Here is a 19,466-nt window from a genome sequence, read left to right as displayed (position 1 = left end):
TGATCTTTTATGCATGAGTTTGACAATATTGATTCGAGATTTGAGAGATGAGAATTGATGTTTAGGTCTAGTTTCAATAGGCAGGTTAATTTATAAATGGTTAAGTCGAGATTCGAGAGATAAGATTTAATACCGGTAAATTAATTCTGTGATTGTAATACGTAGCGAAAGTCCTTTATGATCTGATTAATTGATGCATTGATGATCGATTATTATGTTTTACCCTGGAATATTGTTTATTGGTGAACCTATGCCCTAGGTCTTTTATTCATTGATTTTCTCTATTCTTATTCTTCTCTACTTTTACTCTCCGTAGTTTAGTTTCCTATCCATTTTACAAATTTGTTACTTAATAATTTAGATTGTTTTAATTAATTAGGAATAGAAAGACCAGTTTCCCTGTGGATTCGACCCTACTTCCCTATCTATTTTAGTTAGTGGTTTTAGGAATTACTTTTGATTAGGTGATATGACTTTAGCCTGTCAATTAATCTAATACATAATAAGATTTTTGTAAAATAAAATTAATTATTAGAATAATAACTTATGTAGTATAAATGGTAACTTTAACTCATTTTATAATAAATTAATATACACCTGCCTTTTGGAGAATTTGGTTAATAATAATCTGCTCTACTCTACTATGCTAAAATCTCCTTTACTCTGATAAAATCTGCTCAGCTCTGCTTTATTGAAATCTACTATGTTTTGCTCTGTCCAGAAGCTCAAAAGACCGTTAAAAAGAATAGTCATTTGAAGAAAAAAAAAATCATTAAATGATGTGTATGTTCTCTTTGTTCATAATTTTTTTTTAACTCCCGAAACTTCTTTGTAGTGGCTCCCTTCCATGCCTATTTTTGGGAATTTTTCTTGAATGGATTTGTTGATTTTTTTTTATTGCAACCTCATTAGAGTTGTATTATTTAGTGAAGTCATTGCTGTAAAAATCTATAATTGATTGCACTAATTAAGGGTATGTTCACATTTACTTAATTTCAGTTCAACTCCAATCACTTCAGTTCAATTCATCTCCAATCAGTTAAGTTAAGTTTAACTCCTAATTTTCCTTTCTTATAAAATATTCATTTCAGCTCAGTTTGGTTTAGTTTAGTTCAGTTCAATTCAGCCCCAATTATAGTTCAGTTCAGTTTAGTAAATGTGAACAGACCCTAATACTTCGTACTTTATTGCCTCCGTTGTCCCATGCATAATGTCATATAAGCTTTTGAGCTCATTGTCATTTTAACTACTTTAAGCTCCAATGGCTAGCTATTAGCTTACTATTTAAAATGAAACCCGCCTCCTTAATTTATGTTTCTAGATTACAAAAAGAAAAATTGTAAATAATAATACAACCTTTGGCCGGTTTATTTTTCGATAATAATACAACCTTTCGATTAATTTTCAATATGATAATCTTTAGGGGGTGTTGAATTTAAACAGGCAAAAAAACTTGTAACCTGTTGAACAAGTTACCAAGACACGTGTTGTCATGTAATTGGTTTAAAATTTTTTATAAAATAAAAAATAGATTTTATTATTTTAATTAAAATTGTTTAACGTAATTACCTTTTAATTGGTTTTACAAAAAGTAACTTTTAATTTTTAATAAAATAATTATAATTAAAAAAAAAAAAATCCACCCAACACCCTGCCACCACCACTTCTTCCCCACCCCTCCCCTACTCTTCCCCTGCCATTGATATCGCATTTATATAGGATTTATAGGCACGATTATGCTAAGTTTATAGTAGCTTTTTAGGTCTTTTTGTTGCCTTTTAGGTCGCAAATGCATAAGTTGTTTGTTTTGTGCTCTATTACGCTTCGTTTGTGTTTTCTTAATGTTTCAGGTAGTTTTCATAATTATTTGGACACTTTCGGAGTAATTTTAGAAGAATGAGAAAATGCAAGGATGAAACGTCCATGAATTGAGGTCGATCAATGAAATATATGTGTTTTTGGAAGCTTAAGTTGAGATTTATATGCATAGGGAATGGATATAGCATTCACGAGAGTCTCTATGCACCTTTTGGAGATGAAATTGAGTTAGAAACGAAGAAAAACGATGGTTTACAAAGTGTCAAAATAGACCTTTGCTCACTCTTTTGATCATAACTTGAGTTCTACATATTGGATTGTAGCAATTCAAATTGCGTTAGAAACTAGACTTGAAGAGCTTTCCAACGATAGGTCACAAGTCCCTATACGCTTCCTAAAATGTGAGATATAATTCCTCCATGAATTTGTTCTTGAGTTTGTTACTTTAATTTTGAGGTAATTTTATTTCTTTACTTTAATTATGTTTTATTTCTTAAATCTAGTTTTAATTATTTCTTCCATGTTTGAGTAATTAATTCTATGGTTTGGGAGTCCATGTTTATACAATGAATCTTGATTAATGTTATTGATATTTTGATTATTGATTTCTCTAATTGATAGTGTTTTGTTGTTAATCTTACAACCTGATCAATTGTATGATTAATTCATGTTAATAAGAGTTTGAATGGAAAGATCTTACTTTTAGAGGCTTACCTACAATTAGCAATACTGATTATGTTAGCGACCAAAATACATATGTTGAATTAAGAGCATTAAGACCCGACCGTACGCTTAGCAATTGCTCTAGTTAATTGATTAATTGAATTGATATCGGTATTTTGATAGATTTAGAATTATAAGCCTGGTGAACCATAACCCAAGGCCTTTTTCTTATTTGTTTTATCCCTATTTTAATTTTGACTACTTTCTTATCCTAATTTCGTGACATAGGGCCTGTTCTCTTCCGTTGAAATTCAGTTCAGTTCAGTTCAGTTCATCTTTTAATTTATGTCTAATGATATTGCTAATGATATAAAGCCAAATTTCATTCTTTTAAGCTCTTATTACAACGACGACAACAACGACAACGACAACAACAACAACAACAACAACAACAACAACAACAACAACAACAACAACAACAACAACAACAACAACAACAACAACAACAACAATAATAATAATAATATTAACAATAATAATAATAATAATAATAATAATAATAATAATAATAATAATAATAATAATAATAATCAAGAAGTAATAAATAATAATAATAATAATAATAATAATAATAATAATAATAATAATAATAATCAATAAATAATAATAATAATAACAATAATAATTGAAATAATAATACTAATAATAATAACCAATAAATAATAATAATAATAATAATCATCAATAAATAATAATAATAATAATAAAACAATAATAATAATAATAATAATAATAATCAATAAATAATAATAATAATAATAATAATAATCAATAATTAATAATAATAATAATATTAATAATATGTACATTTGTATATACACATATGTATAGTAATAAATAATCAATAAATAATCAAAGATCACTAATCCGTAGTTAAAAATCACTAATTAATAAGTTCAGTTCAGTTCAGTTCAGTTCAGCTGAGTTCAGTCAATCGGAACAGGCCCATAGTTTAGTTTCTCCAATTTCTTAGAGGTTAGATTGAATAGACATCTCTCTGTGGATTCGACCCTATTTACCCTACTACATTGTTAGCTGGTTTTGTTAGGAATTTATTTTTGACATGTGTACGACAACCTATTAGCAATCGCCGCCCAATCAACAAGAGTAGTGTCAGACGACCACCCCCGCATCTCCTTCACTCACAACCCTGCTTCCTGCAGCAACACCTTGCCCCCTGATGCGGGAGAAATAGACCAATGTGGGTATTCTTGAGAATTCATGGAATTTAAAGAAAGCCTACACTATCTTTTAGTTATTATTAATTATTAGGATTTTTGCCTATGGGTATTTATCTTTCACTTGAAAGGATTTTTCCTATTTTTAGGCTTTAAGAGTTTTAGTCATTAGGATATTTATTTATTTAATTTATTTATGTTGGGATAGATTTTGTAGTTGGTTAAAATATGATTAGTAGATATATTTAGGATTAGGATTCTTAATATTTTATCTTATTTTAGGATAAAATTATTGGTTTTCTATCTTATCATTGTACGATTTGTCACCCTATAAATATGGGTGTATATCAATAATAGTTTAAGAATGAGAGAGATTTGTTATGGGAATTAATCCTTTGAGCATTGCTCGTTTGATTGTTAATCAAAAACATCACTTGTTGCGACTTGTGATCATCTTCTAGTTGCGACTAGGAAGAGACCCTCTATTCCTGCGAGAATTAGAGTACTATCCTTTTTATTTTCGTGTAATTTCTTTAGTCCTTATTAAAATCCAAAGATCCAATGTTATTATAGTTTGCGAGCCTTGTGAGAGTCTTGAGAGATCCACATCACTCCCTTTGCTACACCCACATGCACCACCACAACATCAGCCACAATTAGCACCACTTTGCTCCCTGCGCTGCTCCCACGCGCACCAATTGGTCCAAACCCTCAACTCCGATACACGGCCACTTCATCGCCACCACTGCAACCCCCATTTGGGTTTCGGGTTTAACCCAGAAATCCCGTTTCCCAGGGTTTCGGGTTTTCTCGGTTAAACCGATTTTTGGTGGTTTTAGGTGAGGGAATAGGGGTTTATAGGAGCCAGAAAACAGGGGAGAGGGTGGTTTCGGGGTTGCGGTGGTCGGGAAGGGGTTGAATCGGAACCGTTGTTCGTGAAGGTGGAGGTTGGTTGCGGTTTTCGCGGGCTAGGATTCGTTTGGATGGGTGGCGCGACAGGTAGGGGAGGTCGGGGTAACGATGGTGGGTTCGGCGGTAGTGGGTGAGCCCGACGCCGGCAGGCCGACTTCTAGGCTGGGGGAGAGGGGAGCTGCGTGAAGGGAGAGGGAATGGTGGTAGGATGGTGGTGAAGCCGTGAAGGTGGTGGCAGGTGGTGTTTTTTTATAAATAATAAAAGTAATTTTTAGTTTTATATATTTTAACAATTAAAAATATTAAATAAATTATAAAAAATCAATTAAATTTACAAACCTAGTAAAACAACAACATGTGGCAACATAACTTGTAAAATCAGGTTACCAACCGGTTTTCGCCTGTTTAAATTCAACACCTCCTAAAGGTTGTAATATTTAAAAAAAATAATTGAAAGGTTGTATTATTAAAAGAATCGGCCAAAAAGGTTGTATTATTATTTGTAATTTTTCCATTATAAATATTTATTCTAATTTGTTTTATTTTAGCAAGTTCTTTTCCAAGACAATTAGCTAGCTTGGCAAGGCTAATTTATTTGGCCAAACTAATTGCATATTCTTGTCCCAATAGACAAGTTAGTAGGTAGGAATTATTTAATATTGCAAGCAAGTCTCTACCTATAACCATTAAAGTTGCTCTAATCCGTATTTAACATTGGTTTATAATTGGACCCATAATCACATTAGATTCAAAATTTTAAGCGCATATAAACCAAAACTATATAAATTTAAATTGTAATAAAACGGAATAATGGGCTAACATTACAAGCATCAAATTATACTCCGTAATATTCAAACAAAAGTATGATTCAATAAAGTAGTATTGATTCAATCAATGCCATCTATCGCTCTCAAAATCATTATCACTGGGAAGCTAAGCGGAAGTTAAAATGGAAAAGGGAATAATACAACATGAAAGGAAAAGGCAAATGAACCACGTAGTATTTTTCTTAAAGAAAAACAAAATTAATATTATAATTTTGAAATACACACACATGACATTTTATTGATCTTGCATTTTTTTTTTTTTTTTTTTTTTTTTTTTTTTTTGCAAATTTTTTTATTTGTCATACACACACAAAAACTCACTCCAAGAGATTAATTGCTTGTTTTACATCATTTTTTGTTTTTTAGTTTTATGAAAACCATACACCAATCAAAAATATGAAACAAGGAAAAAGTATTTTTCACTTTTCCGTTATCACTTTTCAAAATTATTACGGGTATCATGATTTTAATAAGTGTGACCAAATTTTAATTTAATGTGACATATATTGTACTCTCTCATTATTTTATAAATAGAGTTGAAATTTTCTAATATTCATATGTGACTTTTTTTTTTTTTTTTTTTTAACCAATATATAATATTACCTCCGTCAATGGTTATTTGCAATTTTGGGTATTATTTGTGAGATATAAAAAATTTTAAAGTTATAACCATTAACAAAGGTACTATATAAATATGATCATATAATAAGTTGTTGGGTTTGTCCCCCCTCAAAAAAAAAAGTTGTTGGGTTTGTCCTAATGTCTATTTAAATATATTGAATTTTTTTATTACTTTTTACTAACCTTTAATTAAAGATGTTAATGGGTACTTTTTACTAACCTTTAATTAAAGATGTTAATGGGTAAAGTTTTTTTTTAAGTCAAATATGCAAATCCAACTCTATCCAATTCTAGTAATTTTTTTTTTTTTTTTTTTAAAAAAGGGTATGATTTTGAAAAAAAAAAAAAATAAAAAAATAAAAAATCATGGTTTTAATTTTTGATTTTTTTTTTTTTTTAATAAAATTGGGTATTATTATTATATTTGTTTAAAATGATTTAAGGTACACCCATCTTTTGGCATCCACAAAATTGAAGGGAAATGGCAAAGAAAACAATGCAGTTCAGTAGTACTCGTACTATACTTTAGCATTTTCCAATTTCTACTGCCCAGGTTTGTATTTTCTCTCCCCGTTTCATAATCTTACGATTTCTAGTTTATTCCAATTTTCTTTTTATAATCGTTGTTTATGGTATTTTGATTTGAATTTTATGGAGTTTTAATTGGGTATAAATCAGTCAATTAAAATTAGTATAATTAATGTAAATTTTTGGGAATTTTAATTTTTAATTTTTGTGGTTTTAGTTGGAAATTAGGCAATTTGATTATGAGGTTTCCTGAATTATTCTCTTTCAGTTTCCAATTGATGCGAATTTCCATCTTCCATTGAACTACTGAAGCAGCTTCTGAGGTAAGATATTGTTTCTTTTTGTAATTATTGAATGTTAATTTTACAATCTAGGGTTTATCGCTATTTTAGTTTTCAGTATACTCAATTTAGGGTTCTTCTAAACTTGATCATTGAACTATTGGTTATGATTACTAAGGTGATGAAAGATCATAACCAGTGATTTTGTTGTTACAGAACAAAATTATGTGATTTTTCGAGCTTAATTTGATAATTGATTCAAATTTGCCTTTAATTGTTAGGATGGAGCTAAAAAATTGGACCTTTTCATCCAAAATAATGTGAATTTTCCAGCCTAATTTGATAATTGAATCAAATTGCAGTGATTAATCTTTTGAAAGGCTTTATTTTTATCATTTCATTTTTCTTTATTCTATTTTTATTATTATTTTTTTGTCATGTAGTTCTTTCATGTGATTGAGCTTCTTGGCTCAGATGCTTTCTTTAAGATTCCTGTCAATAGTAATATAGTATGAATTATTACGAAGTATATGCCTATATGGCAGTGAAATTGCAGGATATGTCAATATTATACTTATAGTACGAAGTACGAATTATTATATGACTTACAAAATTTTTCTATTGGAATATAGAATTGGTACTTTAGGCTCCCATAAATATTTTGCCCTTGTCTCCAATATCTCTGAACTCGCCCTTAGTTTCACTTTTCTTGGAGTAGTTAGCACACTTAGAAGTTTCTGTTATTTTGTTTGAGTGTTGTGTCAATATTTAACGAGCAAAAAATATTGTTTTGTTGCATGGTAGGAATTGATCAAGAGTATGACTAAGATTACATGCTAAATTTTTTAATTATTTTGTCAATATGATCTTTAATGTGGCAGGCTTTAAAGCTTTCTGCTGATGGCAGAGCTAAAGGAGCCCCTCCTTTCAAGGAAACCTGCCTCAGCTGCAAACCTTAGAGAGATATCATATCACCCCTCTGGGTCTGGGCGCCCACCCTTTCAAGGGATGGATGTTTCGGGCTTGAAGAAGAGAGGACAGAGCAGTCGCTCATGGATTCGGGTTGATACTTCTGGGAATTCAGGGGTAATAGAAGTTGACAAATTCACAATGATGCGCCGCTGTGACCTCCCTGCCCGTGACTTACGACTGCTTGATCCGCTTTTTGTGTACCCATCCACTATCCTTGGTCGAGAGAAGGCCATAGTTGTAAATCTGGAGCAGATTCGTTGTATTATCACAGCTGATGAGGTTCTTCTTTTGAATTCCCTTGATAGCTACGTATTACAGTATGTTGTAGAGCTTCAGAGACGATTGAGGAATGCCGGTGCTGGTGAGGCTTGGCAGTCGGAAGATGCTATGACTCGAATGAGAGGCAATAGAAACTTTGACACCTCATCACCTGATTATTTGCCTTTTGAGTTCAAAGCACTGGAAGTTGCTTTGGAGGCTGCTTGCTCATTTCTTGATTCTCAGGTTTATACTCACCCTCCTTTAAATAAAACATGTAAATGTAGCCATTCAAATGAAGGTCTTTCTGCCCCTTCCCCGTTCATATGTATGTGCAATAGTCTAACCAAGGAATCCACGCAGAAACACACACATGTATGTACATAACAGTTTTTGTTATACATGCACCTTAGTGACCTTACTTTATATGCTTAATAAACAAAACTGTTTTCTCTGCTACAGTGATGGGAATTTGTTTAATAAAATTTTTTCTGGGGTGGGGGTGTTGGGTTGAGGTTTGGGCTGATTGTTACCTCAACAAGACGAAAAAAATATTAAAAGTATAGCATCATGATGTGCTTTTCCCGATATATAGTTAAGAATAGTTCAGGTTCGAGAAGTTGCTGAAATTCATAGTCTGGGTAAAAGAAATATTATCTTGAAAGCTATTAAGTGTTGAAAGGGTAGGGTATGGTAAAAGCAGTTAAGCCTTTTTTTTTTTTTTTTTTTTTTTTAATTTCAATTTTTCGGTTTTTTGCTGCCACTACAGGTTCTGAACCGAGTTGTATAAATGTTCCCAAAAGTTAGTCTAATCTCTCAAAATAGATGGGGGTGATTGTTTGCCTGAGAGTTTGTTGGTGGCGACTTTATGGTAATCAAATAAGAGTGAAATAAGAAGTTTCTGGTGTGTTTTGGGCACTTATGCTTACAGCTTGTGTGAAAGGCTTTATTAGTTCTTCTGTGATGGTGATTTGGGGAACTCTCCTTACTGCATTCTTAGCTCACTTTTGTCAGAGAAGAGGGAATGTGGCTGTAAACTTGGATTTTGTGCTAAGCATTTTCAACTTTGTTATGAGTTACAGGAGGATAAAGTGATATATAGATCTAGACCCTTAAAATATTGTAGTTATTTGGATGTTGCATCCAAATTTTTGGGATAAGGGTGGTAGATCAATTGTCCAATAGGTGGCTGAAGTGAGTTTTATTGATTTCGAACTAGATGTTTATCAAAGAAAATTGATGTGGATCTATAAAATTATTGAGATGTTTAAGTAATAGGCATACAATTGTTTGGAAATTAGAAAGTGCCAATGTGAGTTGAGTTAGGAAATCTAATTTAGGTCTAGTTTGGTTAGGTTTAATTGTTTTTTTGGTTCAATTCAATGTCCTGTTATTATCTCTCTCTGTCCTGTCAAAATTGACTGGAAAACTTTTTCATTCCTTTCATAAAATTATTGGTTCCTTTGATTGAGGAAAAAATTGGTAGTTTTGGGCTTCAATTCATTTTCATGTTGGTTTTACCTGGTTCTTTCATTCAAGTCAAAACTTCTGAACTACACGGATGTTTATGTTTTATTTCTTTTATTTATATTTTCTAGAGTGTGCATGCCGCTCTAGTGAGTAGTGAATAGATGTTACCAAACTTAATATGGGTTATAAGGGATTAAGTTGTTAATAGGTCACACAACCCTATATATTTTGAAATTTATGTGGACATTGTATCCATATTTTTGGGGATAAGGAGGTTAATGACTAATGACCAATGGATAGCTGAAGTGAGTTTGGTTTAGGAAGAAGTAGATGTTTGTTGATAAAATTTGAAGGTGTGGAGGGAAGAAAAACATTGAGATGCTCAAGCAAGCATAGTTTTGGTCATTCATAAGATTGGTAAGTTAGTGAGTGCCATTGGGCTTTTTAAAATTACAGAGAATTAAAGTGCAGAGTGCTACTGTTTGGAATATGAAGCTAAGGTTTTTTTTTTTTTTTATTTTTTTTTTTTTTTATTTGATTTTAATAAAAGCTTGGTTGGGGAGCCTAATTGAGATAAAGTTGTATTCCATTCGTCAGTATACATCGAGTTGAATCAAATAAACCCCACTTGACTATGTTTTTTCTTATGTATTGGAAAGAATTTAGAAGATTCTCTTACGCTACGAATTGTGTCTAGATTTCAAATGGGAATAACGTTTAGGAAAGGTGGGAATAGTTTGTTTAGAAAGATCAATTTGAGGTGCACTAAAGAGGTGAACATGATCTCTAGAGTACTCTAGTCAAAGAGATTAGTTAGATGTTATGTTTTGGGTTCAACTTAGGTTGGTTTTGAGTCAATTTCTAATGGAATTTATTTTCGTGTAGTTTTCATTTTCATTTTTTGGTCAATTGAAAACCAAGATTTTCCTATAACTTTTGATTTACGTGGAGGTTGAGGTTTTCTTAAGTTGTTTTTTGTTCTTGTATGGGATATTGGGGTTAAAGTGGTCAACAGTTATAAACCCTTTAAATTTTGAATTTTTTTTGTGAACTTTGCATCCAAAATTTTTGGGATAAGGTCACAAGGGATGTAGAGATTGAATGTCCAATTGAGTGATAGAGTGGATTTGGCTTATGGGAAACTAGATGGTTGTTAAATAAAATAGGTGTGGTGTCAAGAACAATATTTATAAATTCTGGTAAACACCTTAAAACCGTATTTTACTATCCATAAGATTGACAAGTTTGGTAGTGCCACTTTTTAATAATCTAAGAGTTAAACTACGATTTAGGATGATTATTTGGGGTCAATTCCGAGTGGAATCCATTATCATGTTGTTTAGGTTTTGGAGAGAGGAGGAGGAGGGGGAGGGGGTTTCAATTTGTAGTCAAAAGTTGTTTAGGTTTTGTACAAACATAGTATGGGTTATGGTTGCTAGCATGGTCAGTAGATCTAAACCCTTAATATTTTTAACTTTACGTGAACTTTGCATTGGGACAAGGGGGAGGAAGTTTCAATTTGTAGTCAAAAGTTGTTTAGGTTTTGTACAAACATAGTATGGGTTATGGTTGCTAGCATGGTCAGTAGATCTAAACCCTTAATATTTTTAACTTTACGTGAACTTTGCATTGGGACAAGGGTGGTGGATTGAAATTTAAATGGGGTGCTGAAGTGGGTTTTCTTATGAGTAACTTTTGAGCTCATGATGGACAAATATTACTCGAAAATTGGCAAATTACTGACCTTGTGTAATAATCAAAGAATTAAAGTGTAAATGTGCTGCTTGTGTAAGCTCAAGGCAGCCTCAAGCGGGTTTGCTGATATAGGATGCTACGATAAAGTTACCCCTTTTCTTAAATCTTTGTAAAGAAAACCATTATTGTTTGATGAATCACACATCGGAGTAGATTTCTGTGCATAGCACTTGGTTTGAGAGGCCTTCTTAGACCGATGATAATGGATGTGGGTCAAAGTAGGAATTTTTCTTTCACCGCAAAAGTGGGAAGGGTAATTTTTCTAAGGTATGGAACTTAGCATACTGGGTTGGTAACTAATGTGTATAAGACTTTTGTTAAAGTGCTTTGCGAAAGGTAGGGTGTTGATTATTAACATCAATGCTTTTGCGGTAAAGTACATTAATGTTTATATGTATCTTATAGCTTATGGGATAGTTATTGTGTTATACCTTTTATCAAAAGTTTCTAACATTTAACGTTTACCCAAAAATTAAGGCAATTGTAGTGGCAGTATTGATGGATAAAGCGAGAGTGAGTGTAAAAATAAAATTTGAGGGATTATAAGAAAAGAGTGAGTGGAAAGGTGTATATATTGTGAGGGTTAGAGGGTTAAGGTAGTATAAGGGGTTTGCTTAAAATGGAATAAAGTGAAAGTTTTAAACTTTCTAAAATAGATGGAAACAAAATGTTCAAACACTTATAGAAACGGATTAGTGTTAGCGACACTTAGACATGATTGTTTTTACATTGAACTGTGCTTACTTAGGGGCCGCGTGGTTGAAACTTTTGGAAGGGGTTGGAATAGAGTTTGAATCTATTCCATCTATTTTATTGTTTAGTTAGACCTTTTAGTTATTGAACCTCATACCAAGATGTTTCTAAATCTACCCCATCCATTTAGAATCCCATACCCACCTCCACCTCATAAGATTCACAACTTCACTAGTATGGGATTTTGAACCCATTCCTCCCTAGTATATTCCTTCCTAGTATTAGATTCTATACTAATGCATTCTAGGTTAACTAACCAAATGATCCCTTAAGCATTTATTGACTAAGGCATTTAATTACAAGATTGTGTTTGTGACTGAAAGTCTTACATGTTCTTTGAACTTCACGAAATAATTAAAACAATATTCCCTCCATCTCATGTTCCAAAGCCTATTTTATTGGAGACTGCTGGAGTATAATGGGTAATAAGATCAACTAGTGAGAAATATATAGAAAATTATATGGGAAATAATTATTAGAGCTGCAGCACCTACTTTATATAATTGAATAATAGAGAATTCTTGAATAATATGTTAATTAAATTGTGTATTTATTTTTCTTTCTTATATTATTAAAATGATGTAACATCACAATATATATAGTGAATTACAATTCTAAATTAAGAGAGGTGGAAACACTAAGAGAATTCTACGCCTTACAAACAATTTAGTATCTCTATTTGTAGTGTTTGCTTATTTTCTCTTTAGCCTAAGATTATACATTGCAAAATCACTTCTTACATATTTGAGTTTTTTCACGGGAATTAAGGAGGTTTTGATATCTTAAAAGTAATGATTGAGAGTACATATATGCATGTGGGGTTAGAGAGAGATAGAAATAAAGAAAAAGTAGTTGCGAATAGAGCTGTTAATTCGAGTAAAAGGGTTGGGTTAGGGTTAGGTAAGTGTGGGTTGGGTCAATTCAAGTTAATGTCGTAACCTATGCGGGTCGGGTTTGAGTAGGGTCATGCTTGAGTCGGGTCACGTCGGGTCATACATCTTATCGAGTTTGGGTCGAGTTAATAACAGGTCAGGTTACATTCAGGTTACATTCAGGTCAGGTGAATAATAAGTCGGGCTTAATTCGGGTTTTCACGTGTTAAAATGGGTTAGGGTCATTCTCGGGTTCGAGTTGGGTTCGGTTCAAGTCAATAATTTGCGAGTTATAATCACGTCGAGTCATTCTCGGGTTTAAGTCGGGTGCGGTTTAAGTCAATAATTTGCGGATTATATTTAGGTCGGGTCATTTCCAAGTCGGGTTATTCTTGGGTTCAAGCCGGGTTTGATTCAAGTCAATAATTTGCGATTTCGGTTCAAGTAAAGACAAATTACTTTCAAATAAACATAGGTAGTTTTAGCCTTACGAAGTTATTATGATATTACAAGTAGATTACTATATATATAGCATATATATTTATTTAGCTAGTCAATATCTACAATAATAAAGATGTATAAAATAATAAGTTGAGTTGATTTAGGGTCGGGTTAATAACAAGTCGTGTTGATTTGAGTCGGGTTTGTAATAGATCGGGTTGAATTTTGAGTTGGGTCAGTAACAAGTCGGGTTAAATTCGGGTCGGGTTAGTAACAGGTCGGGTTAGATTCGAGTTTTAACGGGTTAAAGTCAATTTCGGTTCAGGTTGGGTTCGGTTCAGGTCAATAATTTATGGGTGATATTCGGATCGGGTCATCTCCAGGTTGGTTCATGTTCGGGTTCAGGTCTCAAATACTCGAGTGAACTCGTCGGGTCAGATCGGGTTCGGGTCACCATTTTTCCGAGTTCAGACCGGTCAGTTAATAATCGAGTTTGGGTCAGTATTTCGAGTTGGGTCAGCTTTTGACAGCTCTAATCATAACTAGTAAAAAAAAAAAAAATACGAAAAGAATATAACTTATATTTGTGAACACATCATTGAAATTTAAAGAACGTGATAATTTTGGTGAAACAACTTTTAAAAAAGGTAAAAGATAATTACCAATTGATTTTTATCATGTATTTAATGTCAAATCATTTCAAAGTATTCAGTTTTTTATAATTTCACTCTCTAAAATTATTTTTTATCAAGATTTCATTTTCAAATTTTAAAATTTGAAATTCATTTTCAAAATTTCAAATTCCAATATTTTTTATTCTGTTCTCTTTCTTTTTTTTTTTTTTAAAAAAAAAAAAATCTCTAAATAACCAATTATATATTTTTATATTTTGTTGTAATATTCATCTTGGTCATGTGTTTCTATTATGATGTTCATATGATTTCTAAATGTTCATGTTCTTTGATTGTATTTTTTTTTACCCAATGTTCATTATTTATTGTAAAATGTTTTTTGAATTTTATTTTAAATAAATATAGATAATGTTTTTTAAATAATATTATCATGTTCTTTATTAATATAGCTAATGTTCTTTAGATCTATTCGAAAATCAATCACCAATAGGAGAGATCCAAAAGTATATCGTCTTCATTCTTCATCAACCTTTATGATCCAGATTTCAAAAAATATACATGTACACAATTAGATGATATTTTTTTTTTGAAAAAATACGCAATAAGATGAATATAGTTTGTAACTTAAAGAACATATAATTCAAATCCAAAAAACATAGTTTATGATTATAAAGAACATATAGTTTAGACCCAAAGAACATATTAATCAAACTCAATGAACATATTCATTTCAATGAATAATGAATATGGATAAAAAAAAAATGATAAAAGAACATTTATCCCAATCCAAAAAAACTTCATCTTCAACCTCCGAAAATAGCACAAATTTTTTTAAAAAAAAAAAAAACCTAAATTTTATTTATTTATTTTTTTTTTTTCTGAATTCGTTAATAATGTAAAAACATTATCATCAACAACAAAATTATGAAACATAAATTGAAAAATCCTTCAATTAAGGAGCATAAATTTAAGAAGCTGATTTCTTTTTTTTTAAATGACAATTTTCATCCAAGTGTACCATGGTACACCCTTGTGTACAATGTAAATTTCAGTCAAAAAGTACAACCTTTAAATAGAAATAGACTTTTAATTTTGGTTTACCCAAAAAGGAATACATGCTTTGTAATATGAGATGGAGGGAGTAAAAAATGACGTAGAGACATGCAGCGTTATGCAATAAGGTCCAAAAAATAGTCTTATCTATACAAGCTATATAAATTAACGGAGAGACATTATCATAAGTTCATAACATTCAGACAACAGATTTAGAACTTAAATGTAATATGCTTGATGATCGAGACCTTGGAGTAGAGCCCTTTGCATAGCACTGGTTGAAACTTAAAAGGCTTTTTAAATTGGTCGGATTAGTAGATTGACAATCTCCATGGAATTTGACCAGGGTGTGATTTTGTATTCCTTCATAAAATTATATCTGATGGTTGATTTATGAAAAGGTGAGTATAAAGGATTTTGGTCTGAGATGAGGGATTATGGATTTTTATTTGATCACTAATGTTCATAAGATCTTGATTGAAGTTCTTTAGGTTGTTTTATTTTGAAGTATGATGCTTTCATGGTAGAATACATTGGTGTAAGGGAAGCAAATGTAGGATGTGTAACCTATTGCTGACTAGATAAATGATTCATATCAAGGGATGGATACTTTGATATCTGAATTTTACCATAGATTTTGAGTAATCTATCACATAAAATTTGGGAAATTTCACAGATACAATTGTAGAGAGAAAAGGTTGTAAGCTTCCATGGAAAATATGGGTATTGGGCTGTCTTTGGTTTATGTTTATAGTGCTTAAATCTTAAGAGCGTCTTAGAGCATGTCTTTGTTCAAGGATGGGAGACCATTTACTCCTACATTTTGTTTCGAAAGTTTTACTGTAGTATAGATAGCAATTACAAGAGAGATTATAGCTGGTGCAAAGGCTAAAATCCCTTAATTCTACCCATCAAATAATCTAGAAAATATTAAATACCTTCAAAAATCCAGGAAAGTTGCTCAATTGCAGTACTTGGAAGTTATCGTGTCTGTGAAAGATGTCATCCGCTGTAGAGCACTGGCTTAGAGGAACCTGTGAAGTTTTCAGAATATTGTGAAGCTTGCTATAGCTTTCTTTTTGTTTTTGTTCATTTCTTTGCTGTTTTAAAAAATTCAAACCAATGGAGTCCCTTTAAACTACATTATTATCACAGCGCATCATTAATAAAGCCAAATACTTGTGTACAAAACAAATTGAACTTGAGAAATTGGATGCTCTTGCAAGAAATGAGTATTTAGAGAGGAAGTGTCTTTGTATTTGGTGTAAATATTAAATAAGGGTATCTCAGTCATTTCATTTGTTAATTAAGGGGTTAGCTTCAAGTTGTCTTATTAACCAAATTAATGTTGGAAAGCGTCATTAATGCCACAAAATGCAGTTGGACAGTAATATATGGTTTGCAACGCTCTTTCCTGCTTTTCTACGCAATCCCCACTTACAACACTCTTTTCCCTATTTATTATAACACAAACTCCACAATCTTCTTCTTTATCTTACACATAACCACTTGCTATATCCTACTCTTGATCTTTGTGGAGTGGAAATAGTAAGTGTTACTACTTCAAAGGTTTGGAGGTAGTACATTTCTTTGGAGATTGGTAATTGGCTTTTTTTACGTACTTTGTGCACATGCACATGTGGCAATGTCAGTATTTTCAGATGAATCATGAATGAAAGGGTTTCGATGGCCATTATTTTAACCTTGTATTCTTTATGCCAAAGAAAACTATTCTACCTGTATTATTATATTAGCATGTAAAACAACCTTAAGTAAAATGTTGCTTCCAAGGCTTTTTCTTTTTTTTTTTTTTTAAAAAAAAAAAAAATTTGGGTGGTAGATCATTGCACTATTAAACATCCCGAGATGCTCTTTTGGAGACACCATTTTATTGTATTTTGGTGCTATGGCTGCTATGGTGTAGTACATTGGAAGATTGAAAAGACAGTTTTGTAAAATTGTTTAGGTAAAATAACTACAAGGCTTCTGGTGACATGGTTTCTTGTATGTTCTTAATTTTAAATTGTCACCTGATGTTTTTGCTCAGGGCCTGTTTTGCTTAAATTGCTGTAGTAGTTTAGGTAATAGTAGAGTGAATACGTCATTTGTGCATAGATTTTATGAACTGAGGCCGTCAGGCTTTAATGAGTCACAAAATTTTGTTGTTTGTAAAGTTGTAGGAAGTGGAAAGTGCTGTTGGATTGTGTTGTTCTAAGTTTATTTGTTGATGATTTTACCTAAAGTTTCTGAATTGTCCAGGCTTCTCATCTAGAAATTGAATCATATCCATTGCTTGATGAATCAATACTTTAAATTTGGAACGTGTGCGTCGACTGAAAAGGCAGACTGTGTTGCTTTGACTTGTTGGATTGTGTTGTTCTAAATCTGTCTGTTGATGATTTCACCTGAAGTATCTGTATTGGCCAGGCTTCTGAATTAGAAATTGAAGCATATCCATTGCTTGATGAATTAACATCAAAGATCAGTACTTTAAATTTGGAACGTGTGCGCCGACTGAAAAGCAGACTTGTTGCCTTGACTCGAAGAGTGCAGAAGGTACTGTACAGTATTGTGGTTAAAGTTCTATTATAAAATTTATGGTTAAATTCTGGGAAAGGCATAGCTTTTGATGATTGGTTTCTGTAAACCCCGAACCCCAGAAAAGATATAAACCTGGGTTAGTTATTGTGGCAAACTGATCATTAACTGTGAACCTGATGTAAACCTTGGATCTATTTATATTTTCATCTTTCTTATAGGTTAGGGATGAGATAGAGCAACTAATGGATGATGATGGGGATATGGCAGAAATGTATCTTACAGAGAAGAAGTCACGAATGGAAATGTCATTATATGGTGATCAATCAATCTTAGGGTTAAGATCAAATGATGGTGCAGTGTCCATCTCGGCTCCTGTTTCTCCTGTCTCCTCTGCCTTGGATTCACGAAAATTAGAGAAAACTTTTAGTATCTCAAGAAGCCGGCATGGAAGCATGAAAAGTACGGATAGTGCTACAGAGAGTATAGAAGAGCTGGAGATGCTTTTGGAAGCTTACTTTGTGGTCATTGACAGCACCCTTAACAAGCTTACTTCTGTACGTTGTTATCACATCTTGTTTTTTTTACTATTACACTGGAACTTTTATTTACATGTTTCATTCCTTCATTAATTGCAGCTGAAGGAGTACATTGAGGACACGGAAGATTTCATTAATATTCAGCTGGTAGGTTTGGTTACGTCTATATAAATAGAAGATTGAGAATATGAGATTGAGCATAAACTTGAAGGGGGAAGGGGAAAATAAAGGGAATAGGCATTTAACTGAGCCATTAGGCACTTTGACTGAGCCAAATTTGAGGAATTTCCTCATCTGTTTGATGGGTGTTTTAAATTTAGCAGAAGGATACATTTACCTAAGAAACCGGGCTAATTTCTAAAGTGGATTTTTTGGAGTCCAAAAGACAAATTTATTGCATTGGTTTACCAAGAAGTGTTTCTAATTCCATTTAAACTATTTTCCTGCAGGACAATGTTCGAAACCAACTGATTCAGTTTGAATTGCTGCTAACTACTGCAACATTTGTTGTTGCCATATTCGGAGTCGTAGCGGGTATTTTTGGAATGAATTTTGAAATTGAATTATTTAATTACCCTGATGCGTTTAAATGGACTCTCCTCATCACGGGAACGACTGGGCTCGTGATATTTGGTTCATTTCTATGGTTTTTCAGATACAAAAGGCTAATGCCACTGTAAATGCTTTTCATATAAGTGACGGAGGCAGTCATAAACCTAAGCAATTCTTTTGCGATTAGGTCCCCTTAGCCGTATATTTGTTGGCCAAATACAATTATGCTTCTGATGTAGATATAATTTTGTTCATTTTTGACATATACATAAATTTCTGATTGAACTATCTTGCTACTTTGTTTGATAATCCAGTTCATATATTGTTGAAGCAGGATTGCTCTATCTGTTTTTCACACTGCTGTTGATGTCTAGGGTTCCAAATGCATACGGGAATAGAATAATAGATATAATTTATGAGAATTTTCCTTATAATCCTGCTCACATTTGAAATTTAGTTCCAGTAGGCATATATAATGTTGGAGTTTAAACTGGGGAGACATTTTTCTTACAACTTATTAAGTGATTTTTAAGCAATTTTACAACCAGAAATGCAGGTGTGGTGCTCCTAATACCATGACGAAAGCTTGTACTCGGCTTAGTAGTAGAAGATTCATTCCTGGCAAGGTTCATGTCTATGGATCAGGGCATGTCTGTACATTTTTTAACGGACTAATGACATAATGACCAAGGGAATTAATACTCGAACTGGGGGAGGAGAAGCAGCTAAATAAGCAAGAAAAT

At 32.3% G+C, this 19,466-nt stretch overlaps 1 protein-coding gene across 1 annotated transcript; it reads left to right on the top strand.

Moving 5' to 3' along the window:
• Positions 1-6,489: 6,489 nt before the first annotated feature.
• LOC145623701 (magnesium transporter MRS2-1-like) lies at positions 6,490-19,053 on the top strand. The gene is made up of 7 exons (XM_081676557.1): positions 6,490-6,632; positions 6,876-6,930; positions 7,770-8,364; positions 17,522-17,650; positions 17,854-18,189; positions 18,271-18,318; positions 18,621-19,053. Exons 3-7 carry the CDS (start codon positions 7,789-7,791, stop codon positions 18,849-18,851), a joined length of 1,320 nt encoding a protein of 439 aa, XP_081532683.1. The 5' UTR covers positions 6,490-6,632; positions 6,876-6,930; positions 7,770-7,788; the 3' UTR covers positions 18,852-19,053.
• The last annotated feature ends 413 nt before the right edge of the window (positions 19,054-19,466 follow it).

The sequence above is a fragment of the Chenopodium album genome, chromosome 3 (genome assembly GCF_948465745.1).
Source record: "Chenopodium album chromosome 3, dcCheAlbu1.1, whole genome shotgun sequence".
In the NCBI taxonomy this organism is placed as follows: Eukaryota; Viridiplantae; Streptophyta; class Magnoliopsida; order Caryophyllales; family Amaranthaceae; genus Chenopodium; species Chenopodium album.
This window is presented reverse-complemented; position numbering and strand designations above follow the sequence as displayed.